Genomic DNA, 26,380 nt, shown 5'->3' with positions numbered 1-26,380 from the left:
ATGGCGCGGCGCCTTCTCTGCCTCCTGGGGTTCCTGGCGGCCGGTAAGCGGCCCCGCCGGCCCGGCCTCCGCCTCCTGCTCCGCTTCCCCCTCACGCTTCGCCTCGGCGGTCTGGGTTCCTTCATCACCCAGGGCCTGCCCGGGCGGGAGCGGGCTGAGGGCGGCCGGCGCTGTGAGGAGAAGGAGGCGGCGGGGGGGTTGCGAGGCCGGGCCTAAAGCTGTTTCTCGTCTCCCAGGAGGAGCTGCTGGGCCCGGCTGCCGAAAGCGCAGGGAGAGGAGGCAGCGATAAGGGAGGGTGGCGGGCGGGGGGAGCCTCCAGCCGGGGCCCTGGCGGTGGCGCAGCCCGGTGCGGGGCCTAACGGTCCGGCCAGTACCGGCGGGGGAGCAGGGCCTGGGGCGGGGGGGGAGGCGGAGCGAGCGGGGATTTCAAGGGCGCCTTCGGGGTGGCTGTGGTGGAGAAGCTATATTTGCGGTGGGGGGCAATCACCCAAGAGCAGCGATCAGGTGAACGCGGGAAGAAGGAGGAAATCCCCGTGAGGAACCCGCCTTTGCTACTGCTGGTAGGAAAATGCCTTCCTGGTGGCACTGTGGTAGTAGCATCGGGTCAGTTGGTATCCATATCTGACACTAATCGGGCAACTATATCACCTCCTAGAGCCAAATAAGAGCAATTGGTAGAAACTTTTTCTGCCAGCAGCTCTATTTATCTTTGGCACTCCAGGGATAGAGGGGTGTTAATCCTCTTTCAGATGGCAAGGGGTAGCCTCTTCTGTGGCGTGCTTTAGCAAGCCTTATTTCATTAGGGTCTCCTGCTCCACGTGGAAAATTCCACTAATGTTGCTGCTTGCTGCCTTGTTACCTGTTGTTGCTGAGGTGAAAGTGGTGGTGGTGAGGGGTATAACTGGTATTCTGCCCTTAATGTTAGGACTAGAGGTTAGAAAAGTCAATGCTTGTATTTTGTGCTTTGCAGAAGCTGGTGAGAGCTACAGAAATGATTGATAGACTGACTGGAGGGGTAATACACCTTCAGGTTGTGGTATGGCATGGCTACAAACCCCAACGCTGGAGGTCTAATACAGTGATGCATACAACTTTTTCAGAGAGTTTTCCTTTAAATAAGACAATTTTAAACATAGAGCTTACTTGCTTACGAGTTTAACCTGCAACATTTCACAAGTCAACTAAAAAAAAAAGCCTGACTAGCTGTTTAAAAGCCATAGGAATAACCAGCTGGCAGCCTACAGTAAGTTAAGCCTCTGAGATCTTGCACGATTGTACACTAGTCTTGTACTTAAGTGGACTTTTAATATACTGATATGTGGACAATTTAATGGAGAATCTCAAACTTTTCAGGCTGGAAACAAGAAAGCAAATGTCAGCTTTCACTCTGCATGTTTATCTGCTTTAATAATATGACTTCTGTGTCTGCTCTGCACTGGATTAGCTGCCATCAATTATCTTTCTGTCGGGACTGTTTCCGAATCACTAAAATCATTGTAGTTTCTAGTGCTTTAAAAGTGAAAAGGATTTGCCTTGAAGTATCCACCAGGTTTCCCATTAGCTTATTTAGGGAAATTGTAATGAGAAACCAGTTCAGCAATGAGAGTTAGCTTGGCCTACCTGTTAAAGGCATGCGTATGCAACTGAGCATAGCAGAAGACTTGCTGGGCCTGTTTTTCTTTAGAAAGTCATTGTTTTAACACAAATAAACACCTATCTTTTTTCACCATGGTTCTGTTATGAATACTAATTGACTCACCTGTGATAGTATCGTGCAGATTTTTCTGAAGGTTTTGCTGTGACAACCAGAAACACCGTTTTTGTCTACTAAGCTCACTAATTAGCTCTATCAAAATTTAGCCACCCTTGGCGTATCCTAATGGAGTTACTTGGCTGGCTTACAGCGTGGCTGGTAGGCCATGAGGGTTTTTGGTTGACCTACTTACAGGGCTACTGTGCATCTTCCTTTTAAGGGAGACATGAAGGAATTAAAGCAGGCTGTACTGGACTCGGGATCTCTGGATTGCTGATACGCACTTTGATCATTGCTTGTCTGTGAGACCAGGAAAGAAGGAAGGCTGGGTGCATAGTTAAAACACAAGTCAGTTTCTCTTGAGCTGAAAGTAGTATTATTATTTTTTTTCCCCTCCTAGTAAAATAAAAGTTAAGCTGGGAGCGGAAGGTAAGAAGTTTGAGGATGCAATTACTTCACCGCCCCAAAAAATAGTAGACTCAGTCTTCCTTCCTTCCAAGATTTCAAACTAATGTATAATTACTCTGACCAGTGTTTGCTAGAGGATCTAGGGACAGGAAAGTTGAAGGCTGAGTTAGTCTGACTTGAATTTTCTGGAGGATGTGGAAAAACCAGATAATTGAACTCAGACTATGTTCTGTAGTTTGCAGGCTTGTTCTGGTTGGGAATGTGGTTTCTGACAAAAAAGCTAGGCTGGTGCAGCTCACTACTGTAGATCAAATTAGGCAAACAGCAGAAGGTGTCTTTTATCTAAAAAAAATTTTTAAATTCTGTGTTTTCTTAGAGGAGTAACAGGGAGTGCGGTGGGTATGAGGCACCTTACGACTGTCACGTAACGAAGCGGTGCTTTAATAGTGCACCAGTCATGTGGCTTGTGTAAACCTGCCCTTGCACAACCTCCTCCTGTTTGCAGGAGAGGTGTAAATAGAAAGAGTTGTTCTTGGTTGTGTCTGGAGGAGCTGCGTGAGCTGTTCTGCCTGGTCATGGTTGCGCTCGGCGAAATGTGTGGTTGCATCTGCAGAGCTTCTGAAGTCTTTTTACAGTCTTGGTTTGTGCTGTTCAGCGTTCCACAAAGAAGCAGTTCTGGGAATGTCTGAAAACCAAGATGATTTAGAGGGTGGAACAAGAGAGTGGGAGCTGGTCGGCAAAACTGAACGTGTCTCCATCAGATGACGATGATGTCAGTTGGGACTCTGGAAGGTTGGACTCCACTGTTTCAGGGACGGTTTTACAGTATCACGTGCAGGAAGATTTTTACTGTGTATCTGTGGGGGAAGCAGGACTGGTTACTGCTGGCTGCCAGTGGGTTTTTGTTTCAATGTCTCATGTGGATCTGATTCTTCAAAGCAGGTTTGGGGCAACGCCTTAGAACTGCATGACAAGGAAAGGGTTTGTGTTTGTTTTTTCTTTGAGGATTTACTTGTGATCCATTTTCAGTTTAATTTTTTTTTCCTTTATGTAGCAGCTTTTTTATGCAATTAATTTGCTGCTATTAAGATATCGGAGTTCCTATTTCAAGTTAAAAGGGGTACTTCTGTGGTCTTTGAAGTGTGTGCATATATTTTGAGGCAATGTTTGTCTGTGTATTTGGTCACAGAGCAATGTTTAATTTCAGATATCAGTACTTTTCTTCCTCTTGAAGTGAGGAGTCTCACGTTTACACTGTTTACCCTGACTAGTTTTTAAACTTTGTTCTCTACTTCTGTAAAAGTCTGTATATAGAGAGATTTTCTCGGAGATGCTGACCAAATGAATCTTGCAATAAGATTTCAAGGCTTGTTTTTTCCAGACATAACAGTTTAAAATCCTTTGGCAATGTTCACGTTGGGATGCAAGCTGTTAGTATGCACAGCTTAGGGGTTAACACTTTCTTCTTTCCTGCTATCAACTGCTTCATCGCTGTACTGCTGGGTAGGTTATTCTTTCACCTTGTGCACCACAGTTTGCCTTTTCCAGGCTCTCCCATCGCTAACTGCTGTCCTCCCTGAAGCTGCTCTTTAACGTGTCCATTTTCATCCCTCTGGCATACTTTCTCTGCTCAGCTGTGGGGGTCTGATGTCTTCCCTTTCCCTAAGGGAGCTTCCTGTTGAGTTGTTTTCCATGTCTGCCATTCGTTCTGCATTAAAGCACTTCTCTGGCAGCAGTGTGAAAGAGCATTGCTCCTGAGACTTCCCTTCTGTTTCTTCATGGCGGTGTCTTGAACTTCTGTTTTCTGAAGTTTTTAGATGCCTCTGGACTTCACCTGTGCTTTGCTGGGGCTGTGGTGGAACCTGTGGCCAGGCATTTTGTTTTCTCTTACAGACATGGCTCTCTGCGTAACTATCAGACTTTTCCACGCTTTGTGGTGTGAATATATTGGCTTGGTGAAATGATGTTAAATACGGAATTTCTGCAGAGACTTGCACAAAATCTGCCCCCTTCTGTGCGCGCCCCCCCCCCAAAAAAAAACAAACCACACCCAACCCCAAAAACAAAAAAAACCCCAAACCAACCCAACAAAAACTCAACCCAAAACAAAACCAGAAGGAAATGGGATGAATGAGAAGTATGTTCAAAACATTTGGGAATAGTTCTACAGGGATCTGCTTCAGGGAAAAATGCTTCTCATAACTTCTTGGGAATATCTTAACATACTGTATGGGACCGCTTACTCCTGAAGACTGCCAGATGCACTTGAACATCCAACATCTCTTCTAGATTCTGTCACAGAAGAATCTCAGGCAGAAGTCGGGGCTTGCTTGGCAACCTGGTAGCAACCTCTGGTCAGTGTGGAAATTATGGTTCTCTTGCAACCTTTATAGCAATTGGGAGAACTTACTGGGACAGTAGAGCTGATTTTAGTGTCTCGGCTCATCCTGTTCTCTGCTATCTTTAACTTTGTTGTGATGGCTTGTATATACGCAAACTGCTTCTCTTACCGTGCTCGTCTTCTGGTGAAGGAAGCAAGAGAGCGTCTGAGGTAAGAACAATGTTTTACAGCAGAGGTAGTGTATCACAATTGGAACGTGCTCCCCACTTTGAGGAAGAGCCCAATCATGGCAATAATTTAAACCTCATTTCTTGTGAATTGCACTAGTTACAAATGTTTCAGGCTTGATAATTGATCAGTAGATACAGGACAGGAAGACTCTGATTTTTAACTGACATCTGGAATACCTGTAAAAGCTAGCCGGATCTTGCGTGTTTCTTCTGCAGATTGCCTGTAATCTCTCTACTGCTGTGGTCATTTTACTGCCTCATTAATCCAAAGGCACAGTAGACCTTTGGCATGAGTTACTAGCATGGGATGTGGTTACAACTGCTGAAATATTACTTAAACTCCCTAACTGACCAGAGTGGCTGTGGAGTACTGAGTCCTTCAGATAACTTCAGGTTGAGGTCACTCCTTGACGTGTTGATGCTTTGTAAGATTTGTCAAAGAGAAGTTGATCCCTCTTGACTTCTTGAACTTAGAACACACATTGCTTTTGCAGTTCCCTAAAGAAATGGGAAAAAGTCAGTAACTAACTGAGCACAGAATGGCAGAGACTGATGCATTCACTTGGTCTATGGGCATTTCTGGGAGGTAATGAATGGTCTTTTTTTTTTTTTTTTCGACATTGCCAAGTGGGACAGCCTGGGAAAGAGCATCCTTCCTGAGGAATATGTTAATATACTTGGGACAAATTAGACTGTCATAAAAGCATAAGAGTTGACAGCACCCCAATTTATCTTCCACATTTGACTTCAACCCATTAAAGTGAACAGCAACTCAGCTCTTTCCTTTTCTTGCCAACTGCAGGTTAATTTATCTGTAAAAGTGCGGCTCACACCGAGGTTTTCCTAGCAGCTTGGTTTGGAGGAGGCTTGAGTCTTCAAGCTGAATTTCTTTGTGTTCTAGGCAATAGTTTTCTGGTTTATCCTCTGTCTCTTTAGGGAATCTGGTCAGGCCCATATGGAATCCCTCTTCATAGAAGCTTATATAAGGTGTTAGCTTTTAAGCACAATCACGAAAGTGTCATTAGTAGATGCAGTACAGCTTTGGAGGGGATTGCTTAGGATGTTTTTCCAAGAATCTCAGGCAGAAATTCAGGCTGGCTCTCCCTGGAAGAAGAAAAACAAATGCTTGAGGGAAGGGAAGGTTATTCTCAGGAAGGGTAATTACCTAAAAATTTTCCAGTAGCTGTCCTTGCAGAATGGTAATCCAGCCATTATAAGCTTCATTCTAGATTCCTGTTTCCTGAAGAGGAGTGAAGAACTGAACTATGCTTTCGTATGCGTGGCTCTGTAAGCTTTGCAAGTAGAAAAGGTGGTGTTGTCTGAGAGGGCTGTCACCTTTACTTCTCTAACTCCTGACTGTATGTTAGCTTTTCCATTCCAGATGCCTAGTGTCAAGGAAGGACATGATAGTTGGCACTTGCTACTTTGAAGAAGTGCCCTTGAGTAATGCACTGTTGCTGAAGTACGTAGGATGGTACTGCTGTGGGAGCATGTTGCATGTTTCCCTCTGTCTTTGCAGCCCTTAAACTGGAATTTGTGTGAATTCCGTGGCAGGGCCCCATGCAATATGCAGTAGCTGTCACTTGTCAGGACTGCGTTACTGGTGTTCTGGTAGTGTTAGGTTGCTGACCTGGGCCTCAAAGAAAAGGTTCCTCCTTCATTTTCTGCTGTTACCCTTCAGCTTGTGGATTATTTTGATTATGTTGTTGGGCGTCAGGCTGTGTTTCTGAGGCAAAGCTTGTTCTGGGAGATGACTTCTCTTGTCTGTCAGACACAAGCATCAGATTGGTCAGAGTGGGTATGAGTCTCTCTTTTTTTTTTTTTGTCTTTGTTTTGAGAAGCTGCAAGTGTATGCAAGGATCCTAGGGTGCCTGTGAGCTTGGCTAGAAGCCCGAAAGCTGAAGTCTTTCACATCTGAAAGATGTACGCTTTATACATGGATTGCGTTTCTACCCCCCTTCTCCTTCCTCCTCTATTTTCTTCCACTGCTTAGTTTAGGAAAAGCTTGGTGGAGCAAAGACCATTCCTTCTAAAATTGAAGAAACCACATCTCTGAAGCAGTCCAAGAAGGCAGGAACTAGTGAAGAGGATAAGTAAAGAAACACCCTGGCCTTCACAGATGAACTTGTTTGGTGCTCTAAAAATAGTGGGTTGCAAGAACTTTGGGGAAGGGGGGCAGGTTTGGGTGGGCATGACGTGTGACTGTTGAGGCCTAATCTATAGAGAAGGGAGAAATCTATTTAAAAAGGGGTGACCTTAGATAAGGAACAATATATAAAATAAAGGGATGCCGGAGATGACTAAGAAGGTAATCCCATTGGGTTTATCCAGCGAGCATTAAGAGCTGTGTGAGGTAACTGACAGTGCTTTGTTTTCTCTTGGCTTGCTGCTGTGCTGGGGATGTGAAATACCACATTAAGGTGTCACTCTTCTTGCAGCAGAGGCTATTTTGAGGGAACAGGCAAGATAACTGTTAAGACTCAGAATGGTTCATTCTGCTGTGAAACAGCACAAGGTCTTAACACACTTCACTGGTGTACTTTTGTTGTAGCATAAGTTAATATATGAGGCAAAATGCTGTCTCAAAATTTAGGTAGGAGAACAAACTAAAAGAAAAAGTGGGTTCACTAAAGGATTTCAGGCTCTTCTTTTCCGAATTTGCAAGATCTGAATTAATGCAGAGTTTTTTAGTTTTGTTTTTGTTTTTCCCCAGGACATTCAGAAAGGAGAGGGTGGGTACTGTTCCAATGAAGGTACATCCTTTCATATTAGATGTTGAGTTACGTAATAAAAATATTTCAGCATAATGCAGAATAAACTACTACAAACTTCACTATATTTAAAGTCACTGTGGAAGATGGAAGAAAAGAAGCCATGCTTAGTGTGCATCATCTTTGTTCTGTACCTGCTTTCTAAAATGTGCCCAGTGATGTGTGGCCGTAACAAATTTGCCTAGTCACCATTTGACCAGAAAGATCTGAACTGAAAGCATCAAATGTAGAGTTGTCTTCTCAGAAAGAAAGGACTTGCCCAGTGTCCTTTGTAGCTGAAAGGACACTGCTGTGCCTTCATTTTCTGTTTTCTGTAGGTGAGTGTTCATCCTCATGGCAGAGCTGATTCAGGTTTCCTGAATCTGTTGCCTTTTTTGATGGAAAAGTTATGTAGGTATGTCGGCATTTCATCTTGCTCTGGTGTTGTGCAGGAGTGAGGACTTTAAATAATACCAGTGGGAAGGTGTTTGGGGTGCTTACCTGCATCGTAAAACTAGTTTTCAGTGTTCACTGGCTTATGAACCATTTGATGCTTCTCATTCTTCACTGTCCCTGCTGGTCTCAAGCTCTTCTGAGATTTTGTCTTTGGTCTCCTGTAGAGGATTGCAGATAAACGTTAGTGTCCTTATTCTCAAATCCAAAGTGACTGTGTGCCCAGTGGCAGCGCTCTGAGCAGAATCTGAACAGAACATGGCCGTGTGCGCCTCTTCTGAGAAACTGCTCTTTTCTCCTTCCAAACTGGTGAGACATGTGATGCAGGGAAGCAGAGGCATCAAGTACTTAACGTACTGTCAAAAATCAATCTAATTTTAAGACTTTTTTTTTGTTTTTTCCTTCTGAACAGAATTACCTGCAACGTGCACTCTGCTTGCCTCAAAAGGTCTCAAACTACTGCCTTGCTCTTCGTTTTTCTTCTGTCTCAGTGTTGTAACCTGACAAAACCCTGCTGCCCTGCCGATACCCCTTGCTGTGTCCTGGCAAGTCAGTTGACTCTCTGTGAGCATCTGTTTGATACAGAAGCCATACAGCAGGGAATTTTTTAGCAAAGACATACAGCCAAAAAAGCTGATAAGTAAGCATAAAGCTGAAGCACAGTATTTCTTCTGTCCTGCACTTATAATGACCAGGTCAGAGGCTACGATGAAGAAGGAATGAGACTAGCTGTTAGACATTCTGCCCAAAACTGGGTATGGATATGAAAAGTCATACAGTGGCAGGATCTTTAAGCAAAATGCCAAACAAAACCTGAAAGTTCATTAAGAGCTAGATCAAACCAGTGCAGGTTATGGCATGAATTCCTCAGTCTGGGTTTTAGATGGCTTCTTAGGTCAAGAGTTTGAGAAACTGCTTGGAATAACTATTGCACTGTTGTAGTTTAGTTTTGTAGTTTTACAGTATGTTTCAAACAGGGGAGGGGTAGTAATTTTCTTTTGATGTACAGAACTAAAGGCATAGGTTAAAAGCTATACTTGTAAATAGTTGGAAGCCCATAATTCCACTGTTTTAAAGTCAGGGTCTTGCTTGACTTTAGCCAGACTTTGACTCTGCCTTGCAGAGCCTTCCTACCATTGTTCAATACCAATATCTGAAAGAGAAGAATAACTCTTTCTTTCAACCAAGTGTATACTTAGTTATTATCATCCTGCCAGAGCTGACAGTTATTTGGCTGACCGGTCTGACTTTGAAAGTTAGCTATTCCTAGTGCTTCCAGATCAATAATGCTGTAATTTAGAATAGGCTGTCTGTAAATATTTTGCTAACCATACATTATTAGAAGGTTTGAAGCCTTATTCCTATGGTCTTATGAGCAATCCTAGCGTGCTGTCTTGCTGAAGAATAACACGCAATCTAGGCTTTTTGCTGGGAGAGAGGGTGGTAAACTTTGTGCTCTTGTGTTGGAGATTAAGTATGCAGAGCACATTTTTCTTAAAATAAATGGGTCATTCCTCTGAAATCCAGTGTGAACAGGCTTTATAAATCAACAGCTGAGAAGGCTGCAGAATGCCACCTATAAAGCAGTGTTTGTCTGGCTCTGATGTGTAGTGGCTATGTACCTAGTAGACGCGTTGGTAATTCAGCTGTTAAATTGAGCATCTATTTGCTTAGAACTGAGATGTGAGAAATGGAAAAGTGATCGTTCATCTATCATAACAGTACTAGAAGCTTTGTAGGAATCAAGCAGCTTAATTCCTGCTTCTTGGCTGACAATGTAATGTTGCAGCATTTTGTGATGTGTAAACAACATTGATGTGAAGATAATGGCTCCTAAACAACACCTATACAGCTGATAGGTTTGAATGGGCATTTTTTTTTTTTCCTAAAACTTTGACAGCAGTGCCTTGTAGGCTTAGACCACGGCAAATTTCCTTGGAGCCTGTCTGCTGTAGGTTTTTGGGAGTTGTTTCTTGATAGGAGATTGACTGCTGAAGAAACTGAGCCTATCGACAGACAGGATGGTTTTAGAAAACTCAGAGAAGTTGGGTGTCCAGTCCAGACAGCGCAATAAAAAAAACCCCAAACAAAACCAAAAATGCTTGGAAAGTCAGCTAGAAGGCGTGGTTGATTAACTTGTCCTATTACTAACAGGGCCGATCTTTTACACTTCTTTAGGAAGGCTGTCCAGAAATGGTATTCTGTATTTTACTTCAAAACTTTACAGGTTGCAAGACAATTCCACCTGGGGTGGGAGGTAATGTCCAGACAAGGACTTACACTCTTTTTTTATTATTTTTTTCCACCCACAAATTTTTCTGTCCACAGTTGAAGAACTGACTGAGAGGAAACGAAGTCTAAATAGATTTAATGGGTTTAAAAACTATTTGATGGAACATGTTTCACATTGTTTTCCATCTCTCTTTTGCTTTGACTTCCTTGAAACTTTCTGTTTATGATCAGTGTTTCGGTCCGCACCTGCCTCTTAAGTCCTCCATGTAATGTGTGCGTTGTTGTGGCTTCTAATCCAATTAGTTTGCTAGCTCTCACAGTTGCTGTACGAGAAGAGGGTGGTTGACCTGGGAGAAGGAATGCACACAGCAATTACAAGCTAGATGTGGCTGATGGTTCAGAGTTGAAGTGACTGCAATACAGCAGGACAGGAGAACAGGGGGGTTGTAGCTTTAGGAATCAGCTGTCTGAAGTGTGGATTTCTGCAATGAACATTTCCTCTGTTTTGAGTCATCTGGTAGTTCTTTTGTGCTAAGCAAAGTGGGGGTTTTGGTCTTGCCTTTTTTCTTTTTTTAAAAGGTGGGCGATGGAGCAGTGGACTGCTGAGGTTCTCAGGCTCAGGTACCTCAATAGGGGGGGAAGTTCAACTGTGTTGATTTTTCTGGAGTTCTTTGGCTGTGTAATCTGTATTTGGGAGTCATTCTTATGTTTCAGGTAGAAATTGCTGAATTGAAATGTGCTTAAAAATGTCAGTAAACCTAAATGGCTGAATGGAAGGGTTGTGGTTATACCATACAGCATTAACCTGCTTACTTGGGAGCGGAAATCATTCAAATGTGCAACTGTGAAAGAACGATTCTTTCTTTGGTAGCTGTGGCAAGCCCTGTTTTGTGGCAGAAGGACTGTGTGAAGGGTCCAGAGGTATGGTGTCAGAATGTTCGGACAGCGTCGCAGTGCGGAGCGGTGAAACACTGCCAGCAGAACGTCTGGAACAAGCCTGCTGTAGTAAGTATCAACTACTGAGACTTCTTCCTACCTGTAGTTGAGGTAGCTGGTTTCCATATGCTGATGAAAATTTTTCAAGTCTCTGATCAGAGTTAAGTGCTACATCTGACTGTGCCTTGGTTACTATGCCTTAATTTGGGTGCTAGATAAAGGTGGCTTTCCATTTCTTTGCCTTGCACAACTTGTCTGCTGACTTCTCCTGTGACCTGTTGCACAATCACCGAGCAATGTGTGGAATGGAGCTAGTGGATTTTGGACTCATTCCTCTCCATTAAAACGACTCCTAATTCATAGATCCTTTTCTTATTCTTAACTTGAGCAATGCCAGCCTGATAGGCTTATTACAAAAAAAGCTGTATGCTTCTTTAGGTCTTTCTTGTAAGCTAATGTTCCACAAAAGACGCAGCATATGCTATAAATTATATAAGCTATGACAGTAAATAATGGTACAGATGTTACATTTAGTGTGGCTTTACTAGATGTAGCTGTAGTTTGTGGTATTGTTTCACAATTTTCTAGGGGGAGAAGGCATTTTACTTACAGATGCATTCAGTCCACCTTGGCTATATCTGTGCCGAGATATGTTTCAGTTTGTGGAAAAATAGGGGAAGGGAGGAATGTCAGAATGGCAGAGCACAACTAAAATGAGTGAAGCTGCCTGAAAAGTTCTTAGATTTCTAGTAAGTGTGAACTCTTTGAAGAGTAAGGTAAAAGAGGTTCAGGAGAAGGCTTCTCAGGGCAATATACTTTATACTTCAAGGGAGGTGGGACTAGGTGAAATGAGCAAGTGGTAGCATGCCTGTTTGTTCATACCATGTTGATTTAATGAAGAAACTGGAGCTGGACATGCTTGGAATAGCCTCACTTTTTATTTAAAAACACCTCTTCCCACCCCGGCTTCAGCCAGTATTTCTTCCTTAACTTCAATTTCAAATGTAATGCTCGTTCTTCTGTTTGTTACTTGCACACTGCATTTATGGGCACTTAATTCTGTCTTAGAGTAACTCTCTACTTCTCTCTCCAGAACAGTATCCCCTGTGACTTGTGTAAGGAACTTGTGACAGTGGCTGGCAAGGTTTTGAAGGATAATGGCACTGAGGTAAGTGGAGCTCCCCTTCTCCTTGCCTCAAGGCACTATTCGATCTCATTGCTTTAATGAGATCGAAAGGTGAGGGGGCGGAAGAGTAGTTTGCGTGATGTTTTCCTAACCTAAGCAGCAAATGTTGAAAGGGGCCAGAGTACCTAGGAGAAGGCTTTTAAACAGTCTCTTCTGGTTTAGAGATTAGCAAATTCTAGAGCCTCTCATGCTCTAACACATCCCTGAGTGACTGTAGATGTTTAATAAAAATCGTTCTTGTGCCAGAGGGTCATTGATCTTAAAAGGTGGGATGCCGCAGTCTCTCGAAGTGAATGATTACAAAAAGTGGACTTTATTTTGGCTGTGGGCAATTCTTCCTGTTTTCTTTTGTGAACCTGGGAGTACTTTGTATAAATAAATCACTGTCCCACTAGTCCATAATTTCACTTCCTCTTCTTAAATGTAAATGTTCTGTGCTGGTAAGAGTGTGTTGTGCAGGCCTTGCAAGCAGTATTTCATGTTTTCACCTTTGGCAGGGTCTCATTGAAGGTTCAGGACTGGGGAAAAGAGACCTATAATGTAAAACCTCATTCTAGTTTTGCTTGCCAACTGCCTGGACCTACCTGAGTCCAAGGGGCTTTTTTTAGGCTTTGTGGTGTGCATTTTGGGAATGGAAAGAGCATTTGAGAGAGAGATATTTTTGATAGTCTATAGCCCATCTCATCTTTTATAGGATGAAATCCGCTCTTACTTGGAAAAGACATGTGAGTTTCTTCCTGACCAAGGCCTGGTCTCTGAGTGCAAAGAAATTGTGGATTCCTACCTACCAGTTATCATGGATATGATCAAAGAAGAGCTAGTAAGTAGATAACAGTTTGCAACTGTTGGAATTAAAAGTCATGCTCCTGGTGATTCCTGAATTTCTCTTCTACATAAGATTGTGCATATGATCCTTCAATCCTGTATGGATCACTGGTGTTGCAATCAATGGTGTAAATTTGAAGACTGCTTCCTTGCTGTGAAACATTTTCCCTTTCTACCATGTTTCAGCTGAATGACTCTCTACACTGAACTAAAAGTGCCATCAGTCTAGAGCTTTATGTATGTATCTTGTCTCCCCTAGGATAAACCTGAAGTTGTTTGTAGTGCCCTCTCACTGTGCCAGTCCCTTCAGAAGCACCTTGCAACAATGAAACTTCAGAAACAACTCCAGTCCAATAAGATACCAGAGCTGGACTTCTCTGAACTGGCATCCCCATTCATGGCTAATGTGCCTCTTCTCCTTTACCCTCAGGACAAACCCAAGCAGAAGTCTAAGGTAAGGGTGTAGTGCTATTCCAGCGTGCAAGAGAAGTGCGTGTTTTTTCCTCCAGAGCTTCAGCACTTCTTTACTTAAGAACTTATTGATGATTTTTGGTAAGGGATTGTTGAACTGGGCACAGATTAAGCTGATGTGCTTCACCTGGGTGACTGTCTCCTATGGAATTTTGTGCTGCTGCATACGGACAACTACCTTTTTTCCTTAATCTGTGGGTTTAAAGCTAAGTAAGATGATAGCTGCAGCCTCTGTGGACTGTATGTGTAATCTTGGATTAACAACCACAGTCTATAAAGTCAAGTCTTGTGCTGGGCTGTTCCCATCCAGGACTGTAGTAGTCAAGCAGGTCTTACTGGAAACAATTTCTTCTGAGGGCAAATTTGGCACCAGTGTTCAAAGGAAGAAGAATTCTCCTACATTCTGAGTAATCTGCTAGCTGTGCCCTTCAGGGGAAGCATTCGTTTCTGAATCCAGAGGTGATAGACTGGATCAGAAAAGAACAAATAGTTGATAAAGGGGAGTAGATGAGACAATGAACTTGTGAGTAGAGGCTGAGCCTTGATAGCAAGCCTAGATATGGGAGTTAAACAGTTGGGTGGGTGGAGAACAAGCTGTTGTGGGTGGAGCAGGTAAGATCTATGCCAAACTTAGAAACCTTCCCACTGTGGTCTGTAACAAAACCAAGAGATTTTGAAGATTGGGTATCTTAACAGTTACCTTGGGTTTCAGAGCCAATTAGGTGCCTAATCTCCATCTAGTGGCTGGTGTGCATACCAGCAGTAGCTTGTCTGGTCGTATTAGCTCAGGCTTTTAAGTATTCTGTAGAGTATTTATTAAGGTTTGTATATAGTTTAAAATAGCTTTTAAAACTTGGTAGTAATGGAAGCTTCTAAAACATGCTATGTGAAGATATGTCAACTTAAGTTTCCTTTCACTCTTTGGCCAGGGAAGTGGGGATGTATGCCAAGATTGCATTCAGCTGGTTACTGATGTTCAGGAAGCTGTGAGGACAAACTCATCTTTTGTAAAGTCTTTGGTTGCTCATGCCAAGGAAGAGTGTGACCGCTTGGGACCTGGAATGTCTGATATGGTAAGCTATCTTTTTTGTTTAAAAATCTGTTCCTGTATGCAAACAAAATAGTGTGTTCAGTGTCTTAATCCTCTCAATGCAATTTCTATTTAATAAAACAAAGACGACTGTAACATGTAGGATGTGTTACACAGTATAACAATAACAGCTCAACACTAAAATAATGAACTTTCTGGTCAAGAAAGTTGGGGGTGGGGTGTCTGTGGTAGTGGGGAGGAGGAAAAAGACTCAAGATTGCTGCTAGCCCTTAAAGGCCTTTTTCATAAAAATGATCTGGCAGGGTAATGTGGTCCTGTCCATGAGGGGGAGTGCTTTTGCTCTGAGAGGAGAAGAACTCATCAGATAAGCAGCTATGTGTGCAATGATTGTGTAACCTGAAATGCCATCTTATATCTGGGACAAGCTCTGAAAGACAACAAGATAGTTATTAAGTAGAGTAGGTAAATTAATACTTTGAGATGTATTAAAAAATTCTAGGTTAATTCTACAGCTAAAGTGGTTGGATATTTACAAGACTTTCTCTTCCCACTTCCTGCAGTGCAAGAGCTATATCTCCGAATATTCTGACTTGGCTATCCAAATGATGATGCACATGGTAAGATCAGCAGAATATAGTATTTGCTTTCAGTTCATTTTTCTGCTTTGTGTAGCTAACATGTAAACAGGAAACACTGCAGTAAAAGTCTGTGGAGAGCCCTTGCTTCTGTAAGTCTTGGTGTTAACACTTTGAACTTGGCATTTAATTGGATAGTAACGTCAGTCTCGGAATGCTTTCTTTAGCACTTTCCTTTTACAACTACTTGAGCAGTGCAGAAGGCACTCTTAATCCTTTGAAACACAGAAGTTGCATTACATATGTTCCTTTATATTCTTTTATCTCAGTCCTGTACTTAACACCGCTTTCCCCCTCCCCACCAAATACTGTGTTAAGCATATTAGAGTTGGTCTTTGTCACAGTATTGCAAAATTGGTTTGAGTGTTAGAGATAATGTGTCTATTTGAAACAAGACTAAATGTCCTTCTGGAATCACTGTCTCAAGACTCCTGCTCTCTGGGCTCTCGATAGGAGCCATGGAAAGTAAGTGGTACTGCACCAGCTCTGGTCTTCTGCAGCAACGTACAATATATTTTACCTCTGACCACCTCCATAGCACCTCTTTATCCAGAGACCTCAAAGCCTTTTAAAATAAATGGGTGAGTCTTTCCTTAGAGAATGCAGTGCTTGGATGCGACAAGTAACATAACAAATTATAGGTGAATTTAGAGTATGTGGCTGACTTGAACCTGAATTTGGCAACACAGTGGCCTTTTTTTGTTTCCAGTTGTTAAAGCCTAGTTAGAAGCTCATACTGCTTCTTAAGCATTTGGGTGGAGAAGCAAATCTTTGCTCCAACAACAGTTAGTTTCTTATTTTAAACATTGCAATGCAGTGTGGTGTTAATACCTGAAATTGGAATATGACCACACCTTGCATCTGGCTGAGTGTTGTTCAAACTCTTTGGAGGTAGTCTTGCCCAGGATGCTTTAATAACTTCAAATGAATAATGCTGGTTAGCATTGTGCAATTAAATGTGAGTTGCTATAGCAATGCTGAGGATCTTTGGGGTGGGGACCGTGTCATATTCCATCATCTTCATGGAAAGAGTATATGCAGTTCCAAGTGCTTGACATTTTTTTTCTCTTAACTGTTATCTTTAATTTCTCCTTTCTTCCTCTGTCTCCAATCTCCCCTGTCAACAGAAGGATCAGGTAGGTGAGCAACTTGCCTGTGGTGATAGCCTGCTTGTAGTTCACTTCTTGCTCTTAAAGGGCTTGTAGTTCACTTCTTGCTCTATTAGCTGTGTACATGGTGTGATTGTACTCTGTGTTGACAGATACAAGGGATATTTATGTGATTAAAACAGAGAAAGACTATAGACTTCCTCCAGTGGATCAGACCTACTTCCAGCTCCAGATACCAGTTTGTGCTACTAAGATTTCAGCTTGGTTATGCTTTGGCCAGTGGAGCAGAAAATATGCTCACTTCCGTACAAGAAGGATAGATGTAGAAAAAGCATGCTGGTGGCTCCTGTCAGCTTCTGGTTTGAAGTCTGGGCTCAAAAGTGCTTGAGTGAGGCTGTCCCTGGGTCTTTTCTTGTTTAATCTTTAAATCTAGGACAATGATGTGGGTGTTTGGAGTATATGAATTAAAAAGAAGATGGGGGAGGCCTTTAGGCTCCTGCTTCCTAGAGCTATTTGGGCTTTTGATTTAACCAGTCCTGGGAGACCTTGTGTCTGTCATTTCTCTGTGAGAGAACATGTGTGTGTATGTGAGTGTTGCTGTAACATTAATATCTGGAAATGCTTCTTACAATGCATGAACCAAAGGGCTTGACTTAAAGGTACTGCCTGCAGTAGTCTGAAGCAGCACTGTATCTTTGAGATACTGCTTTTGCCTGTGCATGAGGTTTTGGCATGATGTATTAACTGTTGCATAAGCCTCTGCTGTAAGAAGCTTGATGCCCTGGTGACAGGGTGGGGTATGATCTTCTAATTACCCATAGGACCAAAGCTAACTTTTTTCAGCTGAAGTAGACTTTAGGTGGGAAAATTAAAAGTTTTGTGTATTACTCTGTACAGCCTTTCTCACTTTGTGTGGGTATAATGTGGCCTCCTTAGAGCAGTTTGCCTCATGTCCAGCATTTATTTCTACATTTAGCAATGCATGTTTCTGAAACCTCTGGGAAAGACTTAGAAAGCCTTTTTAAAGGCTTTGTTTCTGTTTGCTGTTTTCCCTCTTGCTGTGAAAAGAACACTTGAAATGCAGTTACTGCAGATAATTTTAAAAAGTGTTAGACTTAGGTTTTAACATGGTTAACTCTTGTTTCTTATAGGCTGTGTTCAGTAATGTGGGAATCTGTTTGCAAAATGTGATGTTACTGGATGCTTTAAAGAAGGTAGTTTGTGGATGAGAAAAGGAGTCCTTTCTTCTAGGCATTTCTTTCAGCTTTTGGGTGATCTCTGGAATCAGGATAATTAGCCTCTTCTCTGATTACTTAAAGCTTTCAGGGGAGCAGCTTCGTGGATGCAGGTCTAATGTGATGCTGGTGCCCTGTTTTGGTGTTGGTAGCTCTTAAGTCAACTCCTTTGAAGGGCTTGCATAATGTATTAGCTCATGGTAAATGGGGTTTTTAAATGGATGTGGCCTAACCTCTTTCTCTTTTAAAGGAACTGCTAAATTTCATCTGGTAGTTGTCCTGCCTATAACCATATTAAATGCTTTGGTAATACTTGAAGTAGAAGTAGTCAAGAAACTTCTAGTTGTGTTGGAGCCCTTTAAACTTTTTTCTCTGTGCCTGCCTACAGGCTCCATAGAAAGGGCAGAGTCTTTTAAACTCTTAAAAATTGCTTATACATCTCTTTCCAGCAACCAAAGGACATTTGTGCCATGGTTGGGTTCTGTCCTTCTGTGAAATCTGTTCCCCTTCAGACTCTGGTGCCAGCTCAAGTGGTTCATGAAGTGAAAATGGAAATTGTGGAGGTAAGGTGGACTTTCTGTACTCAACAGCTTTGCCTTCCTTTTTGCTTTAGTGTCATGAAATAGGTGAGACAGAAAAATATGAGCTTTTATGCATAGAATGATCCAAGTCTCCCTGCATATAAATTCCTGGCCTCTTGTTTTTGATGCTGATCTGTGAAGTGGGAAAGCTGACTCATTTGTTAGAATAGCAGAGCCTATGCTAAACCGAAGCTATAAGGTAATACTTCAGGATTGAAATGGGAACTCTTGTTCCAGCAGCAGAGTATAGCAGCCGTTATAAATGACACCTCGAATGTTAGTGGGCAAATTGTTGAATTTGAGTTTTGTTCTACATTTAGAGTTATGCTTCGCTCCCTTTTAAAAATGGGACAGTACTCTGCATGTTCAGATGAGTGATCAGAGTCAGAATGCTGAAGCTCTGAGTTTGGAGAAGCACCTTAGCTTCTCGTGGCCTTTGGGTGAGACATGGGCTGAGGTTTTCTGGAAGAAGTCTCTTGAGGACACTTAACTTCTGATTAACAGGCTCTGAACAATTTCCCTCCAGTCCCTCAATTTCTAGGTTTCTTTTGCAAACAGGAGGGTGCTCTCAATTCTAGTAAATTTTGTCCTCAATGTATTTTTAAAAACACTTCACATTTCCCTTAACTCCAGTCACTGTGGGGCTGCTTATTTCTTCATGTCTACTAAATTCAACTCCCCTCCTTATACAGCCTGGGGGTTGTAGTCTTAATTAGTCATACAAAATGACTGTTCGTTCAGAAAGGCTTTTTACTGACCTTTGAGGTTGGTTTTGGGTTCTACATGACCTTTTGAATTCAGATCAAGCTGACCAGCTAGGTAAAATCAATTAGTGTGCTGCACCTGAACGGGAATGCTGTTAGACTGATCTTTTACCAATTGTCCCTGTCAAATGTAGTCAAGTGCTGATTTATTGTTTTGTATGTTTCTTCTGTGTACTCAGAAAGCCTCAGTTCAAGAGAAAACCTTTTCCTTGTGTGAGATATGCGAGACCATGGTGAAAGAAGTGACTGGCCTCTTGGAGAGCAACAAGACAGAGGTGTGGAAGTGGTACCTCTTCCTAGGGTTTGGCTAAAATGGGGCTGTACTGGAAGTGGAAGGAAAGTTAATTTTATTGCCTGTTTTCATGAGAGCAAGCTTTCCATCCTGGGTGGGACAGAGTAAGAAAACATCTACTTACGAATTTAGTCAGATTTCTGTTCCTCATTTGCCGTGCATCCTTCATTCTGCTTCAGGAGGAGATTGTACATGAAATGGAGGTCATCTGCTACCTGTTCCCAGCAAGTGTCAAAGACCAGTGTAAGGACTTCATAGATGTCTACGGCCAGGCTTTGATTGACATGCTCTTGGAGGCAACGAATCCTGAAGCTGTGTGTGTTATGCTGAAATGCTGTGCAGCCAACAAGCCTCCACAGCAGCCAGGTTGGTAATGAGGAGTTGGTGGTGTTGCAAAATGAGCTAGTTCACCTATGATTATATCTCTTTTGTACTTTGCTGATGCTGCCTCCTTTCTTCTATTTGGGGGAACTACCTAAGCACTGACTTCTTTTTTTCTTCTCAGTTTTAGTGAAACCTGCAGGTGGCTTCTGTGATATCTGTAAGATGGTGGTAGCTTATGCAGACAAAGAGCTAGAGAAGAATGCCACAACAGCTGAAATTGAGGCTTTACTGGAAAAAGTCTGTCACTTCCTGCCAGAGTCTGTCAGTGATCAGGTAAAGCGCTTGTGCAGGCGGCAGGCTAAAAAGCAACAGTCATCTTGATGGTTGGGAACTGTCCTTGCTGATTTGTTGGGTTTACGTAGATCCTACAGTGACGATTATGCTTAGCTCATTTTCTGAGTGTTTCACCTGATACTCTATCTACATGCTAATTTTAGGTCCATCTCTCAAGTGTCTCTACTTCTGCTATAAATGTCCAGGTACTCATAGTAGAGGTCTCTGTGTTTGGCTGACTGCCTTGGTCTCTGGCTGGAGACAAACTGTCCACAGGTGCAGCTGGGACTGGCTTGTGTCCTGCAACCTGATCCTTCCTAGGTTTTTCCCTTTACTAGTTAGCACCAAAGTGTAGCAGCTTCTCATGTGCAGTAGAGCAAAAAAGAGGGAGCAGGCTTGATCTGAAGCAGTGAAATGACCACACAGTGGCCTTGCTGTGTGGTAGCCTGCCTTCCAGTCAGAACAAGGCAGATAGAGATGAACAGAAGGACGACACATCTTGCAGAGTAGTCAAAAAAACTAGCATGGTGGTTTTTGAGTAGTCATTGTAATGCAGGTGAGAGTTGAAGGAATCTCTCCCTCTGCTAGAGGCTGGAAGGAGTTTGGGGTGCAGGGGGATTAGGTTGTTGCACTCCCTGTCCTTGGGGGTTGGCAGTCCTTTGAATAGATGGAGACTTTTAAGGGCCTGAATTGACTGGCTGGATTGTTGGACTAATTTGCAGTCAATAAAGGTTTGCCTGGATATCCTCTGAGAACAGTGGGTGGGAACAGCTGAAGGTGGTTGGTTTTTTTCCTCAACACTGATCCTGTTCAGGGGATTAACAAAGTAATTGGAAGTAGGCTGGCATAATTCCAGTGAGACAGCAAAAAGCAACACCTGTTAGGCCACTGCTATCAAGATTTACCTGGAAATCTTATTAGGCAGCTGCTGAGTGTCAGCACGTGGTAACTGCTTATAAGTTTACGAGGCATACAATATACAGGCTTAAAGCAGCTATGAAACAGCTATTCCTGCTAACTGGTCTGAGGCTGTTTAATAGCTGTGGTTCGCTTATTAATTGGTGCTGTTAGTCAACGCTGAGAAGGCCAACATCTTTTGGTGCTTTGGAGATGGCCTTTCCACTAGAGGGCTGACTGTTATCAACGGGAAGTGTTTGTGCTGCTGCCTGCTCTGAAATGAATAGTAACTACTGGGGCTAAAAGTGCTTAAGAGGCATTACTGCATTGCTGCCATCCTGTTCAGGATGTTTGTCTCCAGCTTGTTCAGTGTGCTTTCCTCTTGAGGCAGCAGTGGTCTCCGCTTAGAGACTAAGCTTTGCAAATCAGAGCCTGTCCTGCGTGGTTCTTTTCCCAGGGCCTGTCCTGCGTGGTTCTTTTCCCAGGGCCTGTCCTGCGTGGTTCTTTTCCCAGGGCCTGTCCTGCGTGGTTCTTTTCCCAGGGCCTGTCCTGCGTGGTTCTTTTCCCAGGGCCTGTCCTGCGTGGTTCTTTTCCCAGGGCCTGTCCTGCGTGGTTCTTTTCCCAGGGCCTGTCCTGCGTGGTTCTTTTCCCAGGGCCTGTCCTGCGTGGTTCTTTTCCCAGGGCCTGTCCTGCGTGGTTCTTTTCCCAGGGCCTGTCCTGCGTGGTTCTTTTCCCAGGGCCTGTCCTGCGTGGTTCTTTTCCCAGGGCCTGTCCTGCGTGGTTCTTTTCCCAGGGCCTGTCCTGCGTGGTTCTTTTCCCAGGGCCTGTCCTGCGTGGTTCTTTTCCCAGGGCCTGTCCTGCGTGGTTCTTTTCCTTTTGACCCCTGTCTCATCATAACCTGTCTGCAGACAGCTGCAGGCAGGTATGAGCTAACAAAAAATTATCTAATTGTGTGATTAGTGTGATGCTGAACCCTTTTCGATCTGCAGAGCTCAAGCCTCTGGTTTATCAGTTTGGAGTGTATTATTGGGGTGTTTGGAGGTAGTGTACAGGCAAGCCTGCTGAAGACTGTATCTTCCTCTTCTTTCTAAGGCTTTAACAGGAGAATCTCTCAACATGTGTTTTGTTACAGTGTGTTCAGTTTGTGGAACAGTATGAACCCGTGGTTGTGCAACTGTTGGCAGAGATGATGGATCCCACTTTTGTTTGCACTGTGAGTATTGCGTTTAGTTCTATTGAGTACAGGCTCCAATACAGTCCTGCCTACTCTTGTGTAGGCCTTTCAGTGCCTAGCATGCAGAAACTCTGCTGGAATAAATATCAGCACACTGAATGCTTGGAGCAAGTGCAGTTGTGCAACGCCTTGGGCTTACTGAATGGACAACTGTCTGACTGCCAGCCTTGTGCAAGGAAGGATAGAAGAAAAGAGGTGCCAGTGATAATCCACCGTTGAGGTTCAGTAACAAGGTGTAGTGTGCCCTGAATGTGATGAGAGGAAGTTAAATGACATTTCTTGAGAAAGCTCCCTTTCTAGAAGCTCTGTTTCTCAAAACTTAATATGAAGAAGTGGTTGTGGTAACATAATTCTTCCTCATGTCAGATTACTGCTTCATGTCTACTCGTTCAACTGCAAGTGTGATTGCACTTAACCAGTTGAGCATGGTATTGTGGGAGCTCCTGAAGCTACCTCAGTGTTGTTCCTATGCTCGGTCAGGTGGAAGCTCAGACGTAAGGCTGGAGTTGAGATCTCTTGCTGCAAATAGAAAGATGCTGACTCTGCCGCTGTTCTCTTCACAGAAACTTGGAGTCTGTGGATCAGCTAAACAGCCTCTCCTGGGGGATGATGCTTGTGTCTGGGGTCCAGGTTACTGGTGTAAGAACATGGAGACTGCTGCTCAGTGCAACGTATGTAAAGCAGGATTCTGCCTCGCGTTTCCTGTTGGTCTTAGATAGCTCCTTATAAACTATCTTTCTGGCTCCTATACCACACTTCCAAGTGGCTGAATTCCACTAGCGAAAGGGTACTAGCTAGACGTGGTTGAGTCTGATTAGAGGGTCTTTCATAGCCCTGAGTTTTCTTAAAGCAGACTGTTTCCTCTCCCCTTCGTTCCTATCCCCCACTCCTCTGCTAGCATTTCAGAATCTATAGTAAGGTACAGTGTGAGCTTTGTATTTAGTCTGTGTTCCTGCAGCCAACAGACCATTGTCATGACCTGTCATCAGGCTCTAAAAATTGGCTTCCGGTATTGCTGTGGGCTGATCCTTTCTTTGCCAGGCCTTAATGGCTAAGGGTCGTCAGCATTCTTTCCTGAAGCTTCTGGGTGGGGACAAGGCTGTCCTCTCTGGAATCACTTATTTTAGGAAAAACAGATTTGTTCCCAAGATCTCGGTTCAGAATAAGGTGCTGATTTGTATGTGTAGATGCACACCTGTTTGCAAACAGGCTTTTTTTGCACTAATATACAGTATTTCTTTCCCTTTAGGCTGTTGATCACTGCAAACGTCATGTGTGGAACTAGAAGAAGAATTTCCAGTTCTGAAAGCTTGCCATGGCTCTTAAAAATGTGGGCCGAGGTTGGCGGAGAGCTGTATCTCAAATGTCGCTCCTCTCTGCCTCATTAACAATTTGACCTTCAAGTTCCTTTGTTGTAACTCTTCTGTAGCAGTGCTGCTGTTGAAGGATCAGATCTTCATTGTTGACTTAACAAAGATATTTCTGATTGTACAGTTTAACTCATTATGCTCCTAAAAATAGTCAGTGTGTTGTAGATTTTTAAATGGTAGGCTGAAGTGTTTTTTAGGTGCTTGGGAAGAATGGCAGAGAAGGTGAAATGAGACAAGACTATTATCTTTTAATTTAAAAAAAGAACAAGATAGTGACTAAACCTTTCAAATGTCTTTCTGTGGTCAGCATTGGGAAGATTACATGCTTTGCATTTTTAACACCTGGCTGGAATAATAATTTTCTATGGAACTGTAGGGGATAATGTTGAATCCGGGAATCCCTTCGGCTGGAATTTTGAAAGCTATAGAGATGCAGGGGAGGGGACTTTGTGTGCCCAGCTAACTTTAAAAGTAACAGGTACCTAAAAAAAAAAGATGTGTTTGAATGACCACGCTTTTGCATTTGAGTGACCACACCTGCAGCTCGTGGTGTTATCGTAGCTAAGGAAACCCTCCCTCAACCTTTGATCATGTCCTTTTTATTTTGGACTACTTGGTCTAAGCATGAGTGTTCTGCTGTCAAGCCCTGTACAGTGGGATTTCAGTCTTTTGAAGCATGCTGACATACTTAAGAAGTGGCTCCTTTTTTTTTTTCTTGTCCTAGTTGCTCAATTCTGCTTAGTCTTGCAGCTTCCTACATGCAGCCAGCCGGGTGCCAAGGAGGTGGAGTGAGCCGGGTTGGTAGAAGATGGAGAGGGGAAAAAGTCAGCAGGGGCTGTGCGTATGTCAACGTGAGTTCAGTGTAGAGGGCAGAACGCATGGAAAAATGGTTTTTATTGTAAACTGCCATTTTGGTCCTTGATCTGTTTTTCTTTCATAGCGTGTTTCAGTCTTCTGAAACTTCAGAGGCGCTATGAGGCTTGTGGGCAGTTTCCATTGCTACCACCCATTCTCACTGACACTCACCCTTCTGAGTAGTTTGAAATCTAAATTTCTTTCCAGATTTCCCATTTCTGTTGGAAAGTGTGTCTGAGTAGGAAGCGGAGATGGCAGATGGTAAGAGGACTTGTGGTAGGTATTTGGCAGCTCTGCTGGCATACCTGACAACCTGCCTTTCACACCTCTGCAGCAGAAAGCATCCCACTGAAACGGCCCGAACTTCAGAACAAAAGCCTTTCAAGGCAGGCTGCTACCCTGGAAACAAGTCAGGCCCTTGAGGTGTAGGGGCCTTGAGAATGCGAATCATGCTTATGTTGCTTGAGACGGACCTTGTATCCCCTGCTGGCACTGAGTGCGTAATTCTGATCAAGTTAACCCCCAAAAATAGAAGCACCAAAGTAGCTCTCTGAGGAGACCTTTGGGAAGGAGGAGCTGGGCAGAGGTGGAGCTTTGAAAATTCCAGTCCTGTTCAGAAAGGTGCCGGCAACTGCTACTGTTCCTGTGGTGTCTTGGGTGAGGTGGGAGCTCCAGTAACAACGCTTTAGCACCAAGCAAACTAATTTTCATGCAGTTGAATGGAAAAACACTCACCTGCAGCTTTTTTGTTACTACGTGTACATACTAAATGTCTGGGCAGCGTTGGCAGATAGCAATACCAGTTTGTCTTTCCTCTTTGCATTTGTACAGAACGCTCAGGTGCTCATGGCTTTAAAAAAGAAAACTAATTTCCCCTAAAGATGTAAAATACCTGCAGCTTTCTGTCTTGGCAGCCTCGCACAGTGGTTCCAGCAGTGTATCCTAGTTGGGGTAGATATGCCAGATAGGAAATAAGCTCTCTTCAGCATCGCTGCCCTGGAGGTACAGGTTGTGTTACACCACGGCGTGTAGTATGGTGTTTGATCTTTTAAACTGGATGGTGTTCTCTTAATGTGAATTTTTTTTGGAGGGGGGTGGGGACGGATTGACGCTTGCTCTGGCAGGTTTTAATTTTCTTGGGTTTTTAGTAGTGAAGGATTCATGCTGGCAACCTGTGGGGCGAGGTGAAGTGGGGGAAGTCCTGTGCTAGCGCTGGGAGTCTCTTTAGTTTTCTCCCTTCCTGTGGACTGTGGCACCTGACCCGCTTGAGTTATGCTGGGGGGACACGTGCAGTTGCTTTCTAAAGAACGTTGTCTTGATTTTTGCACAAAAGCTTCCTTAATGAACAATAAAAACTTCCGTAAACCGGTAGGCTTGTGCGTTTCGTTTCCTTGGTGTGCACTAGTTGCCAAAGGATCTTGTCAGCTTCCCCTTTGCCGCGGAGCCAGGAGAAGGAAGGCATGTCCCAAATTGTCACTGGGAATCTGGGGCTGAATGGCAGGATTCAGGTTCCCATTGAGTTGCTGTCGCCTTGCAACATGTGTGTCCCATCAAGCTTTTGTTATATTGAGCTCAGGTGCAGGTTGAAGAGGCTTGCCAAGGATTGCCACCGCCGCTCTCTTCCCTGGACAGATGCAATGCCTGATGTGAGGCAACAGTGCCGTGTTGCAATTTCTCTGCCTTGCGCAGGCTGGAGGGAGTTCCTGCTGAAGCTGCTTGATAGCAGGCTTCAGTGCTGACTTCTGCGTTTAACGTGGCCTTCCTTTTGTCTTCGTTCCTTGCTTTATTTTGAATAAAACAAATGTCTTTTAAATGCTTTAAGCAAACTATTTGGCTGCCTTTAAATACACCGTTAAGTCACTTGTCCTAAATTTGCTGGTCTTTAATATCTGCGCTGCTGACCTTTGGGTTTTTTTTAATTACTTTTTTGAGAGATGATGCTCGTAATTCAGAAAACCGCTCTATCGCATGGCAGTAGGACAGTTTTCCCCTGCTGTGCCCACCCTTTGCTGCCAGGAGTGGCGAGATTAGCGTTGAGCAGCAGGTTCAGGGCTGGTTTTGGCTTCCCGGGAATACCTGCCTGGCTCTGGTCCCTCCCTCCACTTGCAGGCTGGT

At 43.5% G+C, this 26,380-nt stretch overlaps 1 protein-coding gene across 1 annotated transcript; it reads left to right on the top strand.

Annotated features, from left to right (window-relative positions):
- LOC104252126 (prosaposin) lies at positions 1–25,634 on the top strand. The gene is made up of 17 exons (XM_059821307.1): positions 1–43; positions 11,039–11,172; positions 12,197–12,271; positions 12,984–13,109; positions 13,374–13,568; positions 14,515–14,658; positions 15,197–15,253; positions 16,399–16,407; positions 17,532–17,594; positions 18,065–18,178; positions 19,140–19,235; positions 19,432–19,618; positions 19,758–19,909; positions 20,074–20,115; positions 21,939–22,019; positions 22,604–22,711; positions 23,290–25,634. The coding sequence occupies exons 1-17, from the start codon at positions 1–3 to the stop codon at positions 23,323–23,325; spliced, it is 1,662 nt and encodes a 553-aa protein (XP_059677290.1). The 3' UTR covers positions 23,326–25,634.
- The last annotated feature ends 746 nt before the right edge of the window (positions 25,635–26,380 follow it).

The sequence above is a fragment of the Gavia stellata genome, chromosome 9 (assembly GCF_030936135.1).
Source record: "Gavia stellata isolate bGavSte3 chromosome 9, bGavSte3.hap2, whole genome shotgun sequence".
Taxonomy (NCBI): domain Eukaryota; kingdom Metazoa; phylum Chordata; class Aves; order Gaviiformes; family Gaviidae; genus Gavia; species Gavia stellata.
Note: the sequence above shows the minus strand (reverse complement) of the source record. Positions and strands in the feature narration are given on the sequence as shown.